The 22,522-nt window shown below is 25.1% G+C and overlaps 1 protein-coding gene across 1 annotated transcript in view; it reads left to right on the top strand.

Annotated features, from left to right (window-relative positions):
* Positions 1-20,384, top strand: part of LOC129615151 (uncharacterized) — a 32,788-nt gene extending 12,404 nt beyond the window's left edge. Inside the window, exons 4-6 of the mRNA XM_055530235.1 lie at positions 16,653-16,915; positions 19,949-20,084; positions 20,148-20,384. Coding sequence (XP_055386210.1) covers positions 16,653-16,915; positions 19,949-20,084; positions 20,148-20,311 — 563 coding nt within the window. The 3' untranslated portion in view covers positions 20,312-20,384. The remainder of the gene's footprint in view (positions 1-16,652; positions 16,916-19,948; positions 20,085-20,147) is intronic.
* Positions 20,385-22,522: the final 2,138 nt, after the last annotated feature.

Below are 22,522 nucleotides of genomic sequence, written 5' to 3'. Positions count from 1 at the left end.
AATTTCATTCGTCGGCATATTATAAATGCAATGAATTAAAGAAATCATTGGAAGAATAATAAAAGAAAATGAAAAACCCATACACACAGTTGAAATTAAATCCTTGAATTCAAATCAAACCAAATGAAAAACCATTTTAATGTTATTATGAAGCGTATAAATACATAAGTATAATATGAAAATCATCATAAACCTTGATAAAAATACTATTTGACTAAAATCAAAAAAAAAAGAAAAGAAAAAGAGAAAAGGATGCATGAATAGTATTAACATTCATTTTTAATTTCGAGTGTTGAACTTGCACTTGTCAAGATTTCGATTTGCTTTTAATTTAAATAAAAATATTTTTCTTTGTTTTTTCTTTGATTATTTTTCTTTTACCACAATTTCTTTAGTTCGTATTTTTATAACCACAGGAGAAGTGATAAAATTAAAGGATTTTCTTTATTATACTATTATAAATGCGGTAAAAAATAGATTTTGAATTTTTTTTCTAGAGTTACAGTCTAAAATAGTGTTATGGAAGTGGAAAAATTTTATTAATAATGTTTTTAAGAATTGCTTAAAATCCTGGAACTTAAAGGAATATAAAAATTAATTGTTTTTTTAACAGGATTTATTAGGAAAATTTTGAATCTGAAATTTTGTGTTTTCAGTTAAAATGCAGGTAGAAAATATATCTTCAGTAAATTTTCCAATTTTTCCTTTATTTTATTCTATCAAATGGTGAAGTTTGAAATATGACACCTATACTATTAAGGAATAGTCTAGAACTCTTTTCGGTGTCTGTCTTAAAAATATTTTGCATTTCGAATTTGGTTGTCATAACAATTTTAAAAATTCATTTCTGAGACACACTGTAAATAAATTTAAATGATATTCTATACCCCGCAGATTTTATTTCTTTTCAAATATACAAGAGTGTATGCAATAAAACTCTTGAAACAAAAATCTTTTCTCTTATTTTAATTCTGAATCGTCTTTGAAATAATGACAAGGAGAAAATGATAATATTGGAAAATAATATTGTTTTTTTTTTTTTAATAATTTTTCCCTTTTCTTTTTCTTTTGAATAAGATGAATTTTTACCATGCACATAACGCATTTTTATATTGTTTACGTTTTCTTTGACTGAATTTTTTTATTAAGGACATAAAATTAATTTTTTTTCCTCTTTTTGCTCTCCAAGAAATATTTAAAACAATATTATGAATGTATGTATAAATAACATTTTATTACTATTAGGAGATTTTCGTATTAAAATATTATAGCCTTGACCCAGATACATTTTCTTTTTTGGTTTCTTTTTTTCAGACAATTATTCATGTATTGAATCATACTTTGCATACAGTTGTTAATTTATTGTCGATACATATAAAAAAAAATTGTTGTGGAATTTGATAGGAATTTTGATGGCTTAGCTTTTTGGTGACAATACATAAAAAGGTGGTTTGGACCTAAAAACCAATGACAATAAAATCACTGTATTAGATGTCATAATAAAACTTTGGCAACCAGTATTTCTTACGGCTAAATGACGCTAAATCTGTCTGGGTCTGAAATCTATATATGGTATCAGTTCAACCTAGTTATTTTTATAATAATTTATTGAGTATTGATTTATAAAATTTTTGAAATAAGTAGTTATCTGAAAATAATTTTAAATATTTCATTAAAGTTTCATGTGAGCATAACTGCTTTTGTCATATGTCCGTAATCAAAGTTTTTACAATTCAATATTGTTCTAGTCTAAATATATAGGTAAATATTTTATCAAACTTAAACAAAAGTTGTTAATATATCTGATACTAACCTTAAGGCACGATTATGCTAATATGTATTTTAAAATTTTACGGTTAACAATATTATGAAGGTATGCTATAACAATAAATTGATTGCTTTTTTCTAAAAAGAAAACATTTCCGGAAAAAACATTTTACACCGTAGAAGGTTCCTGTGCTATAAAATTATATAATTTTACGAAAACGCGCCCTGACAAAACGAACAACAATCATTTTAATAAAATTCTAGATACGATAAAACTAAAAAAAATTGTTAAATACGGTGTGGCTCAGAAGTTTTGAACTCTAAATTTCGTCGTTGATCAATCTTGACTTTTGGAAAAGTTTTTTAGATCATCTTTAAATACAAATTTCTAAAAATGATCTATCAACCTACTTCTTTCCCCTAGGATTATTTGGTTCTTTTGTTATAATGTAATGATTACTCTTAGATCGCTGAGTGTATTTGAAATTGGCAAACTTCATTAAAAAAGGAAGTTGCTCTAAACTTTAAGATTTTTATTAAATTTGCATTATTCAGCAAAAATTTGAACTCATTTGAAATAATAATTAAAGGTATAGGTTTTTGTTCTTTATTGTACGGTTCACTACGCAGTTTTATCCGAATATTTCCCTTACAAGTACATTGAATTTTTAGACTAGTGCACTTTTATAAAAATTTATTTAATTTTTTCATATTGATTATTGTTATTATTATAATATTATAATATTTGTGCTGGAACAAAAATAAAAAAAAAAACAATAACAAGGATTCTTAAATAAAGGAGGAAAAAAAAAACAAAAAAAAACGAAAAATATTTGAAAAGTTTATAAATTTTTGTTTAACCGCAGGCTATTTGATTCTTTACTCTCTTTCTCTCTCTTACTCTTTTTATTTCCTAGATATTCATTCATCCATTTCTCGCATTTTGTGCTTTCTTATTTATTTGCATTTTTACATAATAATTATTATATACTCATAGTACATATATATACACATAAAATATATTTTGTTGGCGGATTTTTTTTTTGCGAAAGTCAATTTGCATTATTTTTCCGCTTCCTTTTGATTAAAAACAAAAAAAAAATGCTTGATTCAATCTTATACACCCACGGTATTATTCATACCATTGTAGAAAGTGAAACCAGGTGCTCATGATTCATAGATGTAAGAAAGCAAATATTTTTTTTTGTAAATTTCGTAAAATAACAAAAACAAGAAAATAATGTATAAAATAAGAATTTATGTAGCGCAAATTGTTGCAAGTTAACGTTTTAAATTTTACGTATACTCCCCCTAAAAAAACAGAAACGTTTGTAAATTTTTTTCTTACCTTGCCATGCATTTTGTAAAACATTTAATATAAAATGAACAAAAATTTTTTATAAATAAAAATAAACATGCCTTTTGGGATTTCATCAAAATCTACTTAGTAAATAACATGTACAAATAATGTAGTGTATTAACCTTATAGGTACGTACATATAACAAATGCAAACACATCCACACGTTTTGCATAAAGTTGTACTATTTAAATTTGTAGTAAAAACAAAGGTTGTAGCTGGATGCTCTTTTTTTTATATTATAAAAATTTATTTATAAAAAATTTAAAATTTTATTAAAATTTTTAGGAAAATGCGAATGGACAGCGTAAAATTTTCTAAAGAAAAACTTTTTTGGGTTGAAGTATTGCAAGTTAAAAAAAGTATTTTAAAATTTGTATTAATAAAAAAATTCTTTATTGACACTTTATTAAAAAACAAAATTTATATTGTGATGTACAAAGAGAAGGGAAACTAATTTTTAAACAAACTATACAAATTTGGACATTAAAATATTCTTCTTTACTGCGCAGACAGAGGTTAAAAGATTTTCAAACAAAAATTCTCAATTACAGGCGAATTTTCAAAATTTTTGCTAATTACATTAGATATTTTATATATAAGCAGTTCAACTGAGTTTAATATCAGTTCAAATGAAGAATTAGAACTATTTTAAAGAAAATTCAAATTAAAGAGCCTAGACCGAAAAAAATATTTACAACAATAGTGAATATTTTATAATTTTAAATAGTAATGTGAAATTCACTCTGCAGACTTATTTGCCATAAAATTATATATTAAATCACAAACAGCGAATAGTGAATTATATCGAGTTCAATATTCTTAACAGCACATTAAAAATCTACACTGTGTGCGTTTTAAAACAACATTCATTTAGATCTTTTAAATTCGAAACTTAAAACTATTTAAAACATTCAAAATTATATAAACTATAATTTTTCATATGTTAATTTCTCAATTGTAAAATTCTATTCTTATTCTCAAAATATTGATTTCAGTATAGCAAAATAATCATACCCACACGAATAAATGTTGAAGCGCGAATTCGGAGTCGATTTAAATATGTCTGTTTTCCTATCGTAAATATTTATAGAGATTGTGTGTCAGAAAGTATAGAAATAATCTTATTGGATTTTTCATTTTCTAATAAGATTCTTAATTTTTTCAATTGAATTTTTTACAATTTTCTCAAATTTTCGAACAAACCTATTATCCTCAAAAATAAAGTGAATAAATTACCATATGGAGAAATTCATTTCACCCATCCGACTTCTTCTTGGCGAGTAAAATAGCTAGATACAGGATCACACCCTAAGAGAAATATTCGTATATCGTCCAAAATTTTTTAAATATTTCCAAAAATACTTTACTTATTTTCTTTCAAGAAAATCTGAAACACAACATCTTTTAAATTTGTGAAAATATGAAAATTATTTAAGGAATATGCAATTATTTATTAGTTTTTACCCTTTCATTAATTTAAAAGATGAACTGTTTGAGATTTCCTAAACAGATTATTGGTAAAGTACTTTTGGAAATATTTCTACTTACGTAGTATCACAGTTTTGCCGACAATGTACATTTTACTAATTTCTTAGTATGAATATATTCTGCAAAATCTAGTAAAACACGAGTGTTTGCCATTCCCTAGGTGTACTATTTATTTTACACACAAAATTCAAAGAAGATAACTCTTATGCCACGTGCATACGTAACAATTAATATCTTAAAATTGTTTTGTTTCTTGTTTTTCGCTTACATTTTGTTCATACACAAACTAATTGTATGTGAGTTAAGATCTTGTTAATTAACTTTTTTCAAAATAGTTACATAGCAAAATTAAGGTAATCATGGCGCGAAACTAATATTGTTAGAATACATAATTTAACTACGATAAAATTCAGGCATAATTGTTTATCATAATCTGAAATTATCGAGAACATTTTTTTTGAACATTTTAATTTACTGTTATGAAAATTATGTCATAATCTGCGAATAATTTTGGTTATTTTTAAGGACGGAGGGTAATAATCTTGATAATAATCCGCAATATTCTCAAGTATTTTTAGTATTCAAATTATCCATTTTCTTTTTCTTCAGCTTTCCATGATATCTGGTTTGAACTTTTTATAAACGACCTTGAAAATTTCTCTCACTACATAACTGAATAAATTATCACATGCATTTTTGCATACTTTGTGCTTCATCTGAATTGTAAATGTGATCTTTTAACAAAACTTTTTAAAGTATAGATGTTTTTGCTTTTTTTTTTATTTATTTTTGAATTTTTGAACAATTATTACGTAATATTTCAAACTTTTGTTTTTGTTTTTGTTAAATTTTAATTAAAATTTTGTTTTCCACTTTATTGTTTTGTTTTGTACGTATTGTTCTTCAAAAAGTTCGAAACGAAGCGGTATTCATGAAAAAGAGTAAATCGAAAAAAGAAAAACGCTGACATATTATTTAGATTAAGTTTTGTAAAGGAAATAAAATAGAAAAACAAAAATTACGAAAAGATAAGCGAAGGAAAGTCCTTCAAAAATTTTCAAATGCACTCGCAAAGCAAAAAAATATTTTTGAAAACAAAAAAAAAGTGAAATAAATATAAAAAAATAAGGACCTCCATTTTGTTGCTCAAAAAAATATATAAAACTCTTATAGAAACAAGGATATTAAACCTTCGTTTAAAAAAAAAGTAATGATAGCAAAATATAGGAAATAGCGAAAATTCTGTTGTTTAATTTCATTGATTATTATATTTTCTCTCTCTCCCTCTCCATTCCTTCTAAATATTCTAATACTCGTACATGCTAGTTTGCAATCCATCTTTCCTGTTATATGAAAAAGTTATGGATGGTGAAATATTAAAATTTTCTCAAGCTTAAATTTATGTTTTTAATTTTGGCAAATTTCCATATTATGAAAAATGTCGAAAGCAAATATTTTCAAATAATCTTAAATAATTCTTTGAGAATTTGATTTTGGTGTTAAAAGATTCTTTTGTAGAATTGTTTAAATTCATGTGTAAATTCTAAAATACGATTGTGATGTTTAAAACCTTGTTTAAAATATGGAAAGAATTTTTTTTTAAATTATTTCAAACAGTTAGAAGAAGAGAAAAACGGTTACCTATTAATACTGAAATTATATTATTTTCGAAAATCAATGGAGTTCTGCGAAAATCATTTGAGATCAGGGAAAATCATTTGAGAATACTTCTTACTATGTTAACCAATTATCATCGGCGTTCTATTGTTAACCTGAATTAGACAAAACGTTTCAAGTATTTTATTTCAATTAGATTTTCAATAAAGACAATGTTATTAACTATCCGGCTTTCAGAGTGAGAAATCATAAGAATTATTATTGAGAATTTTCAGATTGCTACTATACCTTGTCAGTAGAAAGTTAGAAACATTGGCAGGCACGAAAATATTAAGTGAGATATAAAATTCCAAGGGAATCTGGGAATTGTTGCAATAACAAATATACATTTTTTTCATTAATCAAAATTAGTTCATGATTAGCGCTATTATCAAATTTTATTCAGCCGATATTATGATGCAGAAGTACAAAAACAGATCGAAGTTTCGCTAACATCGTGATCATGTTTCAGAATATTATTATCACACTCCATAATCCTCACTCCCTAGATTTTTGATTCCCTAGCGCAATATGTGAATTAGTCCACTTTTCGACTGGGAAAAATTTAATTTTGAGTTTAGGCAGACAAAAATATAACAAAATATAGGAAATATTTGACGTTGTTGTTGTTATTACAAAATTAAATTTGGAACCTTATTTTATATACATTTCTAACAAAAAAGCAAAAGATTTGGCGACTTTGCTTCTAAACCCCTCAAATATGGTATGGCAATTATACCATTTTCAGTACATTTAAAATACATACATTCCACGTTGTAGCGAATTCTTGTATTGCCCATAATTTATTTTCTTATTTTTTCTGAAAAGCAGTATTCATAATTTCAAAATAATATTTGGATACGTGTCTTATCCTTTTATGTACAGCACTTATTTCATATTTGTTCACACGATCGAAATTACCGTATTGACTTTACAACTTAAAGAAAAATATGAAAAGTTGCAAAATGCTGCAAAATTTCATAAATGGAAAAAATTTTTACAGTGTATTCGGAGCATCTAATCAGAGCGTACTAATAATTCATTTAAGAACAAGCAATTATTTCGAAATTATTTATTTTGTAATAAAACTTCCTCCAATATCATTAAGGCTAGCTTTAAATAATTTTCAGTAATTTAATTCAAAATAGTTGTTTCTGTTTTCCATGCTTCAGTTCATTAATTACCTTTTTAAGGCTGTCGGTATACGCTCCATACTTCACGAACTTCTATCGCAAACCTTAATAATTGGAATGTTTAAAAAGTTTTACTCCTGTTCTTACTTATACGTAACCAAAACTTTTTTTTTTATAATATAAATTTGCGTACAATTTCCCCTTAAGAAATTTAAGAACACGCTTAAACATTGTTTTGTTCTACTTCCATATACGAATAAGGGTAGTGTACTCGTATTAACAACATTGAGGGCATTTTCTTTAAATTTTTTATATATTTTTTCTTCGCATTCTTATTTTATTCCTGAATATACGTATACTAAGTTTCCTTTAATGTACTCTGTGAAATATTTCCACGAGGACGAAATGACATACATATAAAATAAGGAAAAGAAAAATAAAAACCTTAATAAAAATGAATAAAAATCCTTGATTTTCTGTACTGACTTTCCAATCACATTGCTACTACATTTTTGTTTATTGTGTGTTCTGTAAAAAAAAATTATTCTTTAGCCGATTATTTATTAATAAATAAACCAACCTTGAAAGAAATACAATTTTTTTTATACATTTTTGTTTTACAGTGATCCAGTGATATTTAATAGCCCTTAAGAGAAAAATTCGATTACTTTTTGAATTGTTTTATATGAGATTTTTATGTATGCACAAGGAAAATATCAAAAAATCAATTTTTAAGTATTTTTTTAAGTATACCTACACGAAATTTTTATAAGAAATTCGAATTTATTACAAGGATGACGTGCATATGGTAGTGACGCCATAGCTGTTAAATTTTAAAAAGTTATAATAATTTTAATCCAATATTTCGCAATTCAATGTTTATTGTCCGTAATTCATTAGAAAATTTTATGAATCTTAAGTTAAAAGCATAAACTTAATCATAAGTAAGGTCGAATTTTAATATCCATTGAACTTTTAGCTAACTTAATGAATTTGTGCGCCACCTTCGAATGTCTTTTGTATAGTGTAGTTTTGCATACCTATAGTTTTGTATAGTACCATGCATACCTATATGACATATACCTATGTGTGATATTGACACATGCAATTTAATTTACTTGGTTTCAATTAGCAAAAACTACTGAATTAAAAGAAGAATTTATTTTATATCGTCAATCTTGTGCAACTATTTATAATACTCAACTATTTACTATAAAATTTCATTTGCTTACTAACTATAAGCTGTAAGCTATTTAATTCCCCTATAATTGGTGGGCTAATGAAATGGAAAATCATATTAATTGTGCACACTAGAAGTAGAAAAATTTACGTCAATATTCAAGATTTCATAAAAATAAGCAATTGGCAATTTTGAATACATCTGAATTTTAATTTAATTTGGATTTAAACTAAGTGTGGGTAAGATTAAATTTAATATGGATTCTACTGTAATTATTTTAATGATAACTTTTGCATTTTGTTATTTTTCATATTTTTCATGTTCCTGTTGTCACTGTTTTCATTGTTATTCTTATTTTGAGACTAATAATCTCTTTAAAATCTAAAGATTTATAATAATACACAAGACGTCTAAAAGTTTTTAATTAAGTGTGTCGGGAATAATAATTTTTTCTTTGAATTTGTTTTTTGGTTTTTTTTATCCTTAATATTCTTTAATATACCAAGAGAGTTTTCTTCCAGCACAACTATATTTATTGTATATACATACATATATTAAGCATATAAGAGGAAAAAAAATTGTCGAATTAATTTTTTATGATCTTGGTGTTGTTATTCAACGAAATTAATGAAAATTTATTTAATAAAATATTTTGTTGACTTTAAATCATTATCCTTATTCCATATCCCCAAAAATTAAATTAATATTAATCGTAATAAATTCATGGTATTTTAATATAGAAAAATATTTCTTTATAATATCAAAATAATAAAAAAATATTTAATTTTTAAAATATTTGGGAAATTTGAAATTTTTTGAATATGTTTTTGAGTATATGTGGAAGGCATAGGGCATTTAAATTAAGATGAATTATGAGATTAAATAATATAACAGTATAAGTATACATACACGATGATAAGGTTTATTTTGTTTTCAAATAGGCAATTAACAGCTTTGTATTTTTGTATGACCAACTACAATTTAATTAAGTATGTGCACAATAAACAAACATTAATTTATAGGAGTGTTTTATAATAATCTTATATTTTTTTTTCAAATTGTTAATTTTAAGAATAACATTTTTGTTTTTGCGCTATTTTCGATTGTTAAATTTGATTATGTTACCATGGATTGAGAATATATTATATTTTCTCATGGGACCTGAAGAAATTTCTACGCATTATAAAATTAATTCATTAGCCTTCTCAAATTTTTAATATTTATAAGATTTCCTTCCTTTAGGGCTATTATCTACAATCTAAGATTTAACTTAATACGATTAAAAAGAAAACTTCTTTCAAAACTGATAGTTTTTTCTTTATCAAGATCTTTCCGTCACTTAAAAATGGTTATTTCTCTGAATACGACAAGAAATTTGCCTTATCTTATCATACGAAGCTCCAAATATGAATCGAATTGTAAAGCTAGACATTTTTTCTACAAAATCTGACTTAAAATTTGAAATTGATTTGAAGATGGATGCTTCAAATTTCAGAGACGCTCTAGACTATGTTATTAGTTAAAAATTCATTTAATTTGTGGTAAAATGAACAATTTCGTTACAATAAGAAAGCAATAGGTAAGCATTTTATAATACAAGAAAATTATTCAATTTAATTTTTCGTGAGAAATAAAATAAGTGGTAAACGAAAAAACAACATTTAGATTTACGAGGAATTATTTTTAATAAAATGTTTTCATAGATCTTTTCACAATTTCTTCACAAAAAAAGGGCGCTAGAGATTGAATTTCCAAGTCTGAATTTATTTTTAGTCCACTTTCAATTATTTGTCTTTTTCTTTATTTTTTTCGTTCTTTTTTTTTTTTTGTTCGGGAATTTGAACAAGAAAAAGTGAATTCTCATCACCTTTTTTTTCAACATCTTTTTAAAAGGAAACTAAAATAAAAATTGAATAAAAACGTTTTTGAAAATTCTCTGGGGCATCCCAGTTGGAAAAATTTCTAAAATTCCCCAGTGTCATTATTTTAGCCTTTAATTAATGTCAGTCACACGCCAAATTAAAAAAGAAAATAAAAATTTTACGAAAGGAAAATTGAAAAAATGAATCGCAAAAAAAAAAAAAACTCAAAAGCAGTTCAATATTTTTTAAGCTACTTGTAAATATTCAATGAAAAAAAAAAATAAAAAAAAAAATGTTGAAACGCGAATAATCATTAAATAAATTAGATGAAGAATTTGTGAAAATATAAGGATAACAATATGAAAAAGAAAAATGTTTTTTTTTTTGTTTATTCTTTCTGTTTTTTTTAAGAAATAATTCCCGTTTGTATTTGAGAATGAAAGGATGTGGAAAAGTCATACCCAGATCACAAGTTTTTGCATAATGCTTAAGAATAAACTGATGTATTGGTTAAAGCCTCTAAAAGTCTAAAGAAGCCAAATTAATGTTAATCTGATGTCAACTTGAACTTCTCATCTATGCAACTTTAATAATTGCTGAATAAACTAAAGTGTAGTTTAGTTCGAATAATTCCAATGTTTTTTTTTAATTTTAAATATATTTAATCATAATTACAACTACAAATTTCCATATCTGTACCATTTAGATATGGAAATTTTTTTTTGGCTTAACACGTATTTGAAAAATATTTTAATGATAAAAGAACATTTATTATCCTTTTGGCTATGATAAGATCCCGCACTCAATAGAGTTTTGTTTTAATTTAAGCCCACTTAAATTTAATCGAATAATTAATGTGACTTATCTGAACAATATTATGATTCTGAAAAGTTGATGTAATCACAGTCTGTTGATAATTATTGTTCCTTGAATTAATGCCTTGAAATCTTATTAAAATATTTGTAACCATTTAAATCTTGCCGAGAATCTTAACGCTTATCAAGATTTACTTTAATAAAAAAGTAAAATTAGCTTGTAAAATGTTTAAAATTTTTCTTGTATTTAGAAGCAATTTTGCTTTTCTTTTTTGTGAAATTTACAAAATATGTACGATTTTTTTTTTTTTTGAAAAATCATTCTTATTAATATAAAGGGAAAATAAATAAACGATTCTTATTTATGTGCATAATGGTTTTAAATTATTTTTGCAAAAACGAAACCATAAAAAGAAAGAAAAGAAAAACAGGGGGAAGAATCCGTTATGTTTAACTTAATCAGTTTTCATTTTCCATTAAAATCCAAACAAAAATTACAATGCATTGTTGTAATCTGTATACGATACCACTATGTTCTATGTATTCATGTATGGTGAAAATGTAAAAATTTTTCAAACATAAACGAGGATGACAGGCATTCAAATAAAATTTGTAATGACGAGGGTTTTATTCTCCTTTTTATTTTCTTTTAGTTTTGGCGGAAAAATGATTTTTCTCTTTTCATTCTCCTTTTTCTCGAATTTTTTTTTTTAGTTTTACTGCTTCTTTTTCTTGTTCTGCTTTTACTTTTCATTAAGAATTTTCATTTGTCAAATAAGAAGAAAAAAAAAGAGTAAAATCAAAATATTGATGTAGAATTGCCAATAAAATAAAATTATCATTTAAAATTTTATCGCAATGAAAATTGACTTTTGAAATTCATAAAAACGAACCGTCAATAAATAGGTATAATATGTGGTTGTTACCCAGAGCTGATCATATTTTTAATATTATTAGTATTAACAGGGATTTTCCACAATAATTTTTGATTGTTAATTATAGCAGCTTTCCAATTAGACATTGTAATTACTTTATACTTATTAAATTTCAGACATCTTATTTTAAACTTCAGTTGCAAAATTTGTATTAAAAATAATTCTATAAGAATAGAGAAAATTTATCAGTTTACAAATGCATTGTAAGTAATGACACGACACTACTTTAATAAACGTTTTCTACCAACAATATTAATGATTATATTTTAAATTATCCATAAATAATTATTTCGAGTAAATCTGATGCGATCAGCACAGAACCGACTGCAATGTGTAATGTCCAGGTAAGAGAAAGTATTACAGACGATTATGAAAATGCCTTTTAAATACTTCTTTCCAATTTTTATGGCGATAGTCAGCTTTTAGTTAACATAACTAGAAAAATTTAAAGTTGGCTTCTAGTAGAGTTATACCATCCGAATTCCCTAAAAAGTTCGCCAGTATTAGTAGGTAGTTTTGGTAACAACTAGAACTTAAATATTAATTTTAAAGTAATCCCATCAAATAGTTCCTTAGATATGGTAAAAAACTTAAAATCGACTCCTACTTCACTTTCCGGACCTTCACGTTTCCAAAAATTTTATAGGTTCATTATTTTAACACTTCGTGTTTAAATATTAAATTTGAAGAAAATTTGGTTGATTATTTCTGTTTATATACCCAAAAATGTGAAATCTGCCCCCGAAATAATTCCAATTTCCCCGGCTGATTGATCAATCCGTGATATAGCCAAAACAAACTCAATAGAAAATTTCATTAAAATCGGTTCTGTCGAACTAGAGATACACGTGTACACACACAGGTAGATGGACCGACGGACCTTACAGACCAACATTTTGCTAAAAATTTAATAATTTAAGTACATTTGCAACGAAAACTCGATATGCGAAATTTGTTGCCATCGCATAGCCTCCCTTTTTCTATGCAATGCGATCGGTAAAAAGCATTATTACCTTGTAATCTTATTTAAAATATTTGCTTGAAAAATTCATAATTATTGGGACATGTAGAAAATGTTTAAGTGTTAATTACAATATTCTTTTTAAATGTGTGTTAAATAAAAATTTCAATAGAAATTTAATTAAACTTAAATAAATAAATTATATAGAATTTTTCATGGGCAAGTAAAAATCAACAAAAAAAATTTTTTTTTTCAGTTAAGTTGCCCTTGTTAAATGAAACCCAAATTTTGAAAAATAAAAAATATGATATTTTGGCACTCATTGCAAATAAGTTCTTTTTTCTTTCACATTTTTTGAAATTGCAATTTTTAATTGCCCACATGAGACTTTCTTTTAAAATTTGACAGATTATTGAATACTCGAAACTAGACGAAAAGCCAAACATAATGAAATTTTATATTCATAAATTGAGAAAGTAGCTGTATGAAATAAAATTTTTTATTTCCAATTTGGGAATTGTTTTTCAATAACATTTAAAAGCATAATGAAGAATGGAAAAAATATAAAGTGTAGAGACTCTGAACGTAATTCATATAAAAATAAATATGTTGTATACAAATTATAAGGTATGACATGCACATATCTATATTATTTTATTTAGTTCAATTAGCATATATCCGAAACTCAATTTAAGTCAATCGTACAAAAACGAATTTCATTAGCGAATCGATAAAAAGTATTTAAAACTAATGGAAGATTTTAAAGTAAAACGAGAATAGGTGAACTTAATCGTGGTAAATTTGTGATACCCGTACGAATGAATAATTCTAAGAGTTATATTTTAATTACTATATCGTTTATGTAAAATTTCAGCACTTAAGTTTTAGTATAGTTTCAATTATATGCGACCAAATGATTTTAGAAGTTGAATGGCAGCTCATGATCTAACAGCTTTTACCAAAAAAAATGGCCATGTTACCATATTTGTTTGTACAAAATTTCAATACTGTACCTTAAGTAGTTTCTAAGATGTGACCAAATTGTGTTTTTGAAGTTGTATGGCAGCCACCATAAGGAGCCAAAAAATTTCAAAATATTTAATTATGTCCAGTTCAATCCAGTTTGTACGTACGGAAATAACTACTTACATAATATATAATTTCAACGATTGATTCAACGAATAACTTTCTAAGTTTAATCTCGAAATTTTATACACAAATATGGGCCGAAATTTTACACACACATACCTACTTTTCCACTAAGATTTTGCATATTCTTTGGCACATTATTATTTTATTAACATAAAAATAATAAGAAGTATTAATTATTATTAATGTATTACTTCAAAGCTGTGCGATCTAGCCGGTATTTAAATTTTGCGTATTTCATACATACATTATGTATGTATATACTTTTTAAAATATTCCGTTAAAATGCAAATTAATATTAAGAGGGAAAAAAAAAGTTGGCAAAGAAACTAATTTGAATATTATCGAGGAATAACAAAAAACTAAATTGAATTTCAAATTTACGATATAAAAGTAGACCGTACATATTTAACATGGCCATATTTACATTCATTTTTACAAATAAACACATACATTTTCGTTACTTTTTAATTTTCCCAATTTTCTGATTTAAAAAAAAAAATAATATTTTTTTTTTCTTATTAAATTTTCTCTTTTGCTTTAAGAAGTCAAAGTATCTAGAAGATCACAATATCATCAATCTGTGAATATTATTTTATCCTTTTTCCTTCGTCCTTTTTTGCCATTTTTACTCGTATTTTTTGTTTTTTGAGTTTTACAATATTTGTTTCTCTTTGGGTACCTGTTTTTAAAAATACATTGTAGCTAGATTCATACTTTTAATGTTCTTTTGAACAGATAAATTAAAATAAAATGATTGGTAAAAATTTTACTTATAGTAATAATACAAAAAAAAAAATAAGAGACAAAAAGCAGAACAGAAAAAGTGAAACAGATCCTTTTTTTCTGAAATTTTTTTATGTCATGGCTGATTATTACTCATTTTGTTTTTTTCATAATAATGAAAGAGTAGATGAAGAAAACAGAGAAAGGAAAATTATTTTTAATTTAAGGATCTTTCTGTATATACAAGAAAAATAAAAAAAAAATTAAAAACTTTTTTTTTGTTTTGCTCGCCCTTTTGTCATTCTTTAAATGAGACCACCGCATCAAAATTGATTTTTCTATTAATAATAATTTTATGCAATCGATGATTACAAAGTATAATTTTTGTGTTTTACATTATTATGTACATATACTTAACTATTGTTGTGAAAGTGTATATGGACACAATAATATTGTTAAAAATATTAAATGTACTTTACGGACTCGTTTTAAATGTAAGTTGTAATATTAAAGCAATTCTCTCTTTCAAACAAAATTAGTTCGCCTTTTGTTTGTAAAAATAAAAATATCGAGTAATGTAAAAGTTATCGAGGCTTTATACTTGCATATAATGAAAATCAATTTTAAGGTCTCTGAGAATTTGCAATCCCATAAAAGTGAATATTTCTTTGTATATTGTTCAACTTATTTTAGTAAAAATTTTTCTCCAGATTTAAACAGATTTTTATTGATATAAACCAGGCATGCCAAACATGCGGCCGCAGCTCTTCATCCTACGATTTGCGAAAATTGAAATTTAATTCTTACAATTTTGTTACAAATATTGATTTAAATCAGAATAAGAAAGTGTTGAAACCAGAGTGAAGTTCTGCGGGCGTTTGTCACACATCCGAAGTCAAAACTTATGTATATGCGAAAAATACACAACTGTAAAATGTAACCGCGATCGAATTTTCACGTTAGTTTGTTTCGAGAAGTGAAAGCGACTATTCTATAAATCTTATATATTTATAAATAGTAGACAATAAAGATTTTCTAGATTTTAATAGATGTCAAAAAGACTTTAACATATATACTTTTCCATTTTCTGTTGATATTGAAACACTTGATGCAAATTTACAATTGAAATCGAAATGCTGTGCGATTCTGTATTAAAACAATAGTAAGAATTACTAAATTTTATAATTATTCACCGATAAATCAATTAAGCGTGTTTTAACCATGTTCGGAAGCACATATTTGTGGGAACAATTGTTTTCGATATTAGAAAATAATGACTGAAAGGTCAAGATAAAAAGGTTAACATGTTCAATCAATCATATTGATTGATTGTCAACTCTATTTTTTCTCGTTCTAAACTATAGTATCAGATATAAGCTGCTTAATTAGAAACTTACTGTTATCTAAGTAACTATTTAAAAAAAATCAATAAGAATTAATTTCCAAATACAAATGCTTATTTGCATCAACAGTCAATATCCTTTAAGAGTGTTTTTTACTTTCTTTTAAAATAGTTTACCATTAATGATCTGATATATTATAATATATGTATGTTTACATGAGTTCAAGTTTTATTAAAAAAATGTGTATGTTTTTATTTTTTCCTTTTATATTTACAGCACTTCCGGACAAAGGACCTATTATTACAGGTGGACGTGCACGTTATCAAATTGGTGATTATGTTCGCGTCAATTGTACATCCGGACGTTCTAAACCTGCAACAACACTCAATTGGTTTATTAATGGTGAAAATGCTGAATCACAAATGTTAAGACCATATGAAACAACAATAACAGGACGTGAAGGATTAGAAACTTCAACATTAGGTTTGCAATTTAGAGTTGAACAACATCATTTCCGGAATGGTGATATGAAATTGAAGGTAAATGGAAAATTAACAGAAAAAAAAAATCTATTTCATTATTAGTTTTCAATTTAGAAAATTTTTTGAATATAAGGATTCATCTCCTATGAAGATTATTATGTGATTTTATTATTATTATGATTTGATTGAGTATTTTTGTATGTATAACAGTTCATATATAAATAATTCGACACTGTTCGAAAAGAGTTGTTTTGTAATCATGTACATTTGATGTACTTCAGAGATTAAATGCACGATTTATATAATAAACTTAAGTTCTACACGTATATCCGATAGTTGTAAATTTTATTTATGTACAAAAGTCAGCCAGAGATAACCTATACGAAAAGCTCATAAAGTAATATACAAACAGATCACACTCGTAAGAAGATTTCAAAGGATTTTCAGTATTCTCATTCAGATTCATAATATCTATATATGCATGTCATTCAATCACACATCATAATCAGAAAGCAAAAAATTTGATAACTAAACTTTGTTCATCCAGTGCGCTTTTGTCTAGTATTTGAATAGCCTTTTTAATGACAAACAGATTCCTAGCGAGCGCAAGTGTGCCCTATAAACGCTATGTTTCTATTAGTGTTCCAGGAAATATACTATGTACCATGACGTTATAGAGAGCTTTCAAAATATACTGAGATATGAATGGCCAGGAGTTATTTCAAACATGTCTACGGACGGACAGGATGAAACTAACAACCATTTTTTTCAAAATATTTTTTTAAAAGTGCCTAAAATCATAAAAATACTGTATTGCTTATAACAATAATTGTGTCTCTTGAATTTCCTTGCAAAAACTTCAACTTAAAAATTACAAAAATTTTGTATTAATTCAAATTAATTGTTGAATGATTGCAAATTTAAAAACAAGGCCCTATACTTTTTACACTTTTAAAATCAATAAATCAAAAAATTTGTCAAATATCAATTGAGCCAGGACACTAACGAACTACACTAATAGAAAAAGTACATTTTTTTAAAAATTGAAAAGTAGAACCAAAACTAAAAGTAAATCTACTCGGTGCAACAGGCCCCAGATATCTCCATCTTTTCATTATTATCTTTGTTTAAAGTACATATGTATGTATTTAAAAAATAGATTTATTTATGAATATTTTTTTAAAGTTACTTTTATCATTAATTCGATTTAATTAAAACATGGAAGAATGTTATAAACCTTACTACTTTAATTGCGTCAGTACTACATGCACAATATAATCTATAAGCTGTATATACATATAAGCTATATAGTATATTTGAACCTACATTAAGGATATAAGACGATAACATGTAAAGACTTACAATAATTAAAGAGATTCATTAGAAATGTATGTGTGTGCATATGTACAATAATTATGCTTATAATGTATAAGTACTTATTTAAATAAATAAACAAAATATATTTATTATTTGTTTTCATAAACAAACTTTATGCATTTACCTACACTTATAAATTTCACATTAAATATATTTTGGAAATGGTGAATATGTACATATATGACTTACATTAGTTTGTTTTATTAGTTTCATATGGAAATTTGTTAATATAATAGTCATATTATGCAAATTTAATTTGAAAAAAAATTCTCTCCTGTCACTTGTTACACAAACTGTGCTGCAAAATGTCAAACTTTCTAGGATTAAACGTATGCTTTTACTAAATTAATTAGCTATCTAAATCTATCTTTTAGAACTTTTTTAAGACTCTTCCATAACATATGCAACATGACATGATGAAAGGTTAGAGAAATGTTTTATTAGAAGTTGGAGAACGAACGTTTTATTAGTTGAAAGGAAATGTACTATTTTACAAACCATGAGCTTAATTGACTGAATTTTTTTTTTGCAATAAAAGTACAGTTATACTAAAATAATAATATATGTATGTATAAACATAGTCAGGTTATATTGTGTATGTATATAATTTATAAATTAATTTAACAATTAAATTAGTTTTGATTTATTCATTTAGATTTATCTTTATCTTTAATATGCTCTATAATATAAGGATATTATATACTGTTATATTATTAAATTATCTTAGTCAAATATTTACCTTTTGTTATAAATTTTCTAATGAGCTGTGGTTAAAGTTATTTGTGTCCCGTTATTACCTTTGCAAATTTACTATTTTAATAAAGTATAAATAAAATTCAAAAAGCAAATTAAGATTTTCTTTCTGGTTTTCTAAAGTTTTTAATTAATTTTTAACATTTCAAATGCATTTTATGCATTTAGTATGTATACGAGTATATGTACATATATAGGTATAATGACATTTCGTATATTGAACTGTATTAAATCGTGTTTAAGATAATCTAAATAAAAAGGATCACAATTCAAATTATTAAGTTTTTTTTGTAAATTTTCAACAATGCATTATAATGCTACGGATTTGAAAATTATATGAAGTGAGATTGATTTCATAATATTTGTGAGAATTTAAGTTGGCCTACATGCGATAAATTTGCTTAATGCAAATGTGCTAGAGCAATGATTTTTGTTCAATTCCTCCCATACATATATATAATTCAAATGTAATGAAATTTATAATAACTTCCTCTTCTTCAGCTGCTAATCCACTATTAGATGTTAAACGCTCACATGTTACTGTAGATTTGCGATGATGTTAGCATACTCTTCTCCGCATCTTTCACTATATACTAATTCTCCTAATGTTCAGTTCAATAAAATTCGTAATAGTTGCCCAGTTTCGAATGTTTCTAATAACATTTGTAATTTTAAGTTGGAAATCCGCCCCGTAAATCGTAATTGGCACTTAGAATATTATACTAGATTCGATATTCCTTTCTTATTTCTTAAGATTCATTTTAACCAAAATGATTTCAATACAAATAAAATTTTTAGAGTTTTTTTATTTCACCAGAATCGGAAGAAACTATAATTTAAACATAAAAGTATTTATAAAATTTACTTAAACCTACCAGAAATCCTTCATTCTACATTAAAAATTTTATTTACTATTTTTGTTATAATTTTTATTCTTTCATTGTTTTTATACATATCTAGTGCGTTGCCAGACTGTCATCAATTTATTGGCGTAGTAATGAAGAAAGTGTTGAAGGTGATCGACCACAAAGAGCACCAGCACTTGAATCAAGAGAAACTGTTTATGCAAGTAATTCAAGAGCAGATCCAGTTCAAGGTATGTCATTGAGGGAAATTTTTGTAACCAAATTCTTATCGTTTTTCCTTCAACCTACTGCAGCAAACGGAGATACTTCAACGTTACGAAATGGAATGAATTTAATAACATTATTAATGGTTTATAGTATCTTCTTAATATTTACGAAAAAATTACATAATAGCTTTGTTCATCTGAATTATAATTATTGTACGTTTCAACTACATACAACTTCATCAACAAGGTAGCTCAATATTCAAAATAAAAATTATTAAAAAATTAAAAAAAAAATTTAATATAAACATTATTATATAACGATTATACAAACCTACTTATGTTTAATATATAAATGTATATGATATCTTTAAGATGAAATTCGTTAAGAAAAATTTATTATAGAATAGTTTAAAAAGAAAACAAAATAAATTACAAAAAGAAAAAAAATGGAAGATTAAAACAGGAAAATTATTCGTTAAATAAATTAAAAATTAAAAAAAGAAATTAATTTAGAAGGAAAAATTGAATTCTTTGAAAAGGATGAAAAAACTCTTATAAAAAATTTAAGTCATTAGAATTAAACGATAACAAAAACAAACCTATGTATTTATGTAGATTTTAAAGAACAAATTGAATCAAATTATTTTATATATAAAAAAATTAAAATATAATTATATTATTATAAAAAATTCTCAGTACTAAAATGGAAAAAATGAGTGAATTTGAAATAAATTAGATTATATTTTTGTTATGGATTGATGTATGACAGAAACCAGTGTTTTTCTTGACAGTAGACCTAAAGAACGGAAGATTGTATCGGAATTCAAGAAAATGCAACCCTTTTTTGTTATTAATAGTCAACCTTAAAATTTAGAAGAATTATTCAAACAATTGTTTATGAGTCAATTCGATTAACTAAAGTGATTTTGTTGTTTGAAAGAAACTCTTAAATTTCAAATTGTTACACAAAACTTTTATTTAAAAACAAAATTTATTGAACAATTAATTTATTGAATTTGCTTCACTGACAATATTAATCAAAAGATTTCTCCTCAGTATAATCGATTTTATTAAATGAAACGTAGGCACATTAAAATTTAATGCTTCTATATCGAAAAGACTTAAGATTATAAGCTTTAGTTCTGTAAGTAGCCACTGCAAACCTAAGATATAGATCGCTTCCAATTTCAAGTTTTTTCAATAAATTTTTTAGTATGAACATTCGGTTCAATATATTGATCCTGTAATTAAGTTTATATTCGCTCATAACACCACTTAATTTAAAATTATATTTTGATGCCTCTGTAATTAAAGCATTAAAAAGTGTAGCTAATAAAAATATGAACTAAGCTTCTTCGGGTCTCTGTCAAAAAAAAATTATAATATTAGTAAAAGTATAAATGAAAAAATAAAATAATTAATTTTATGAATCAAAAATGAAAAAAAAAATAAAATAAAATTAACAAAATTTATGTATAAAAATAAAATTCATATTTCATAGGACTACTAATGTAAATTTTGAAATATTGCAAAAAATTAAAATTTTAATATTTGATAATTAAAAATATCATAGAAATAATAAAATAATTACAAAAAAAAAACCTCAAAATAACAGAAACTTTTGTTTTTCTTTTATTAAAAGATTCAAAATAAAAAAAAATCCTTGTTTATTTATTCAATTGGCCAAAAACATTACAAAAATAACTTTTTTCAATTTTTTGAAAAAGTATACAAAATGTACTCATGAGTTCCAATTAAATTTATTGAATTTAAAGCTTTTAAAAGCATAATTACAACATACATACATAATATACATATTGCACATTTGTACGACAAAATATAATTTTCAAATTCTCTACCAACCTAAATGTCCATTTGAATTAACAGGTTGTATCTGAAGTTATGTATGAAGTAGTATAGCATAGGGTATTCCAGAAGTTGGTATATGTTATTGAACACAAATATGGTATAAATACGATGGGAGTTCCAAGGAAACCGTGGTGTAAGAAAGCTCGAATCAAGTTTAAATAAGCAGAACATTCTTTCAAAATTTAAAAGTTTTAAAAAAAAAATCGGAATAATCAACATCTACCAAAAATTACAAATTATATTGGAAAAATTTTCGAAACATTCGTAAAATATCTGAACAATTATAATCCCTTCTAATATGAGGACACAAAATTTGATTAGATTTGATGGGTATGTGGCAATAATGTGTACCATAAACTTAAAGGATAAAGATCGATACACAATAAAAATGTTATTCAAGTGCAAATTTGTGTCTAGAAAGTGAAATACGATTCCGGATCAGAATTAAGCTTGAATAATATGAAGAACCCCACTTTTTTCGTGCATTTTAAGCTCGATCTTTTGATCTAGTGTGCATGAGGTGCAAAAGTACTTGAGGAAAAAAGTCATTCATTTCTTGGCTTACAATTACGTAAATTGATGTTTTGGAGCAT

The sequence above is a fragment of the Condylostylus longicornis genome, unplaced genomic scaffold, assembly GCF_029603195.1.
Source record: "Condylostylus longicornis isolate FDR11 unplaced genomic scaffold, ASM2960319v2 ptg000135l, whole genome shotgun sequence".
NCBI lineage: Eukaryota > Metazoa > Arthropoda > Insecta > Diptera > Dolichopodidae > Condylostylus > Condylostylus longicornis.
The sequence above is the reverse complement of the archived record's forward strand: the minus strand, read 5'-3'. Positions and strand labels throughout refer to the sequence as shown.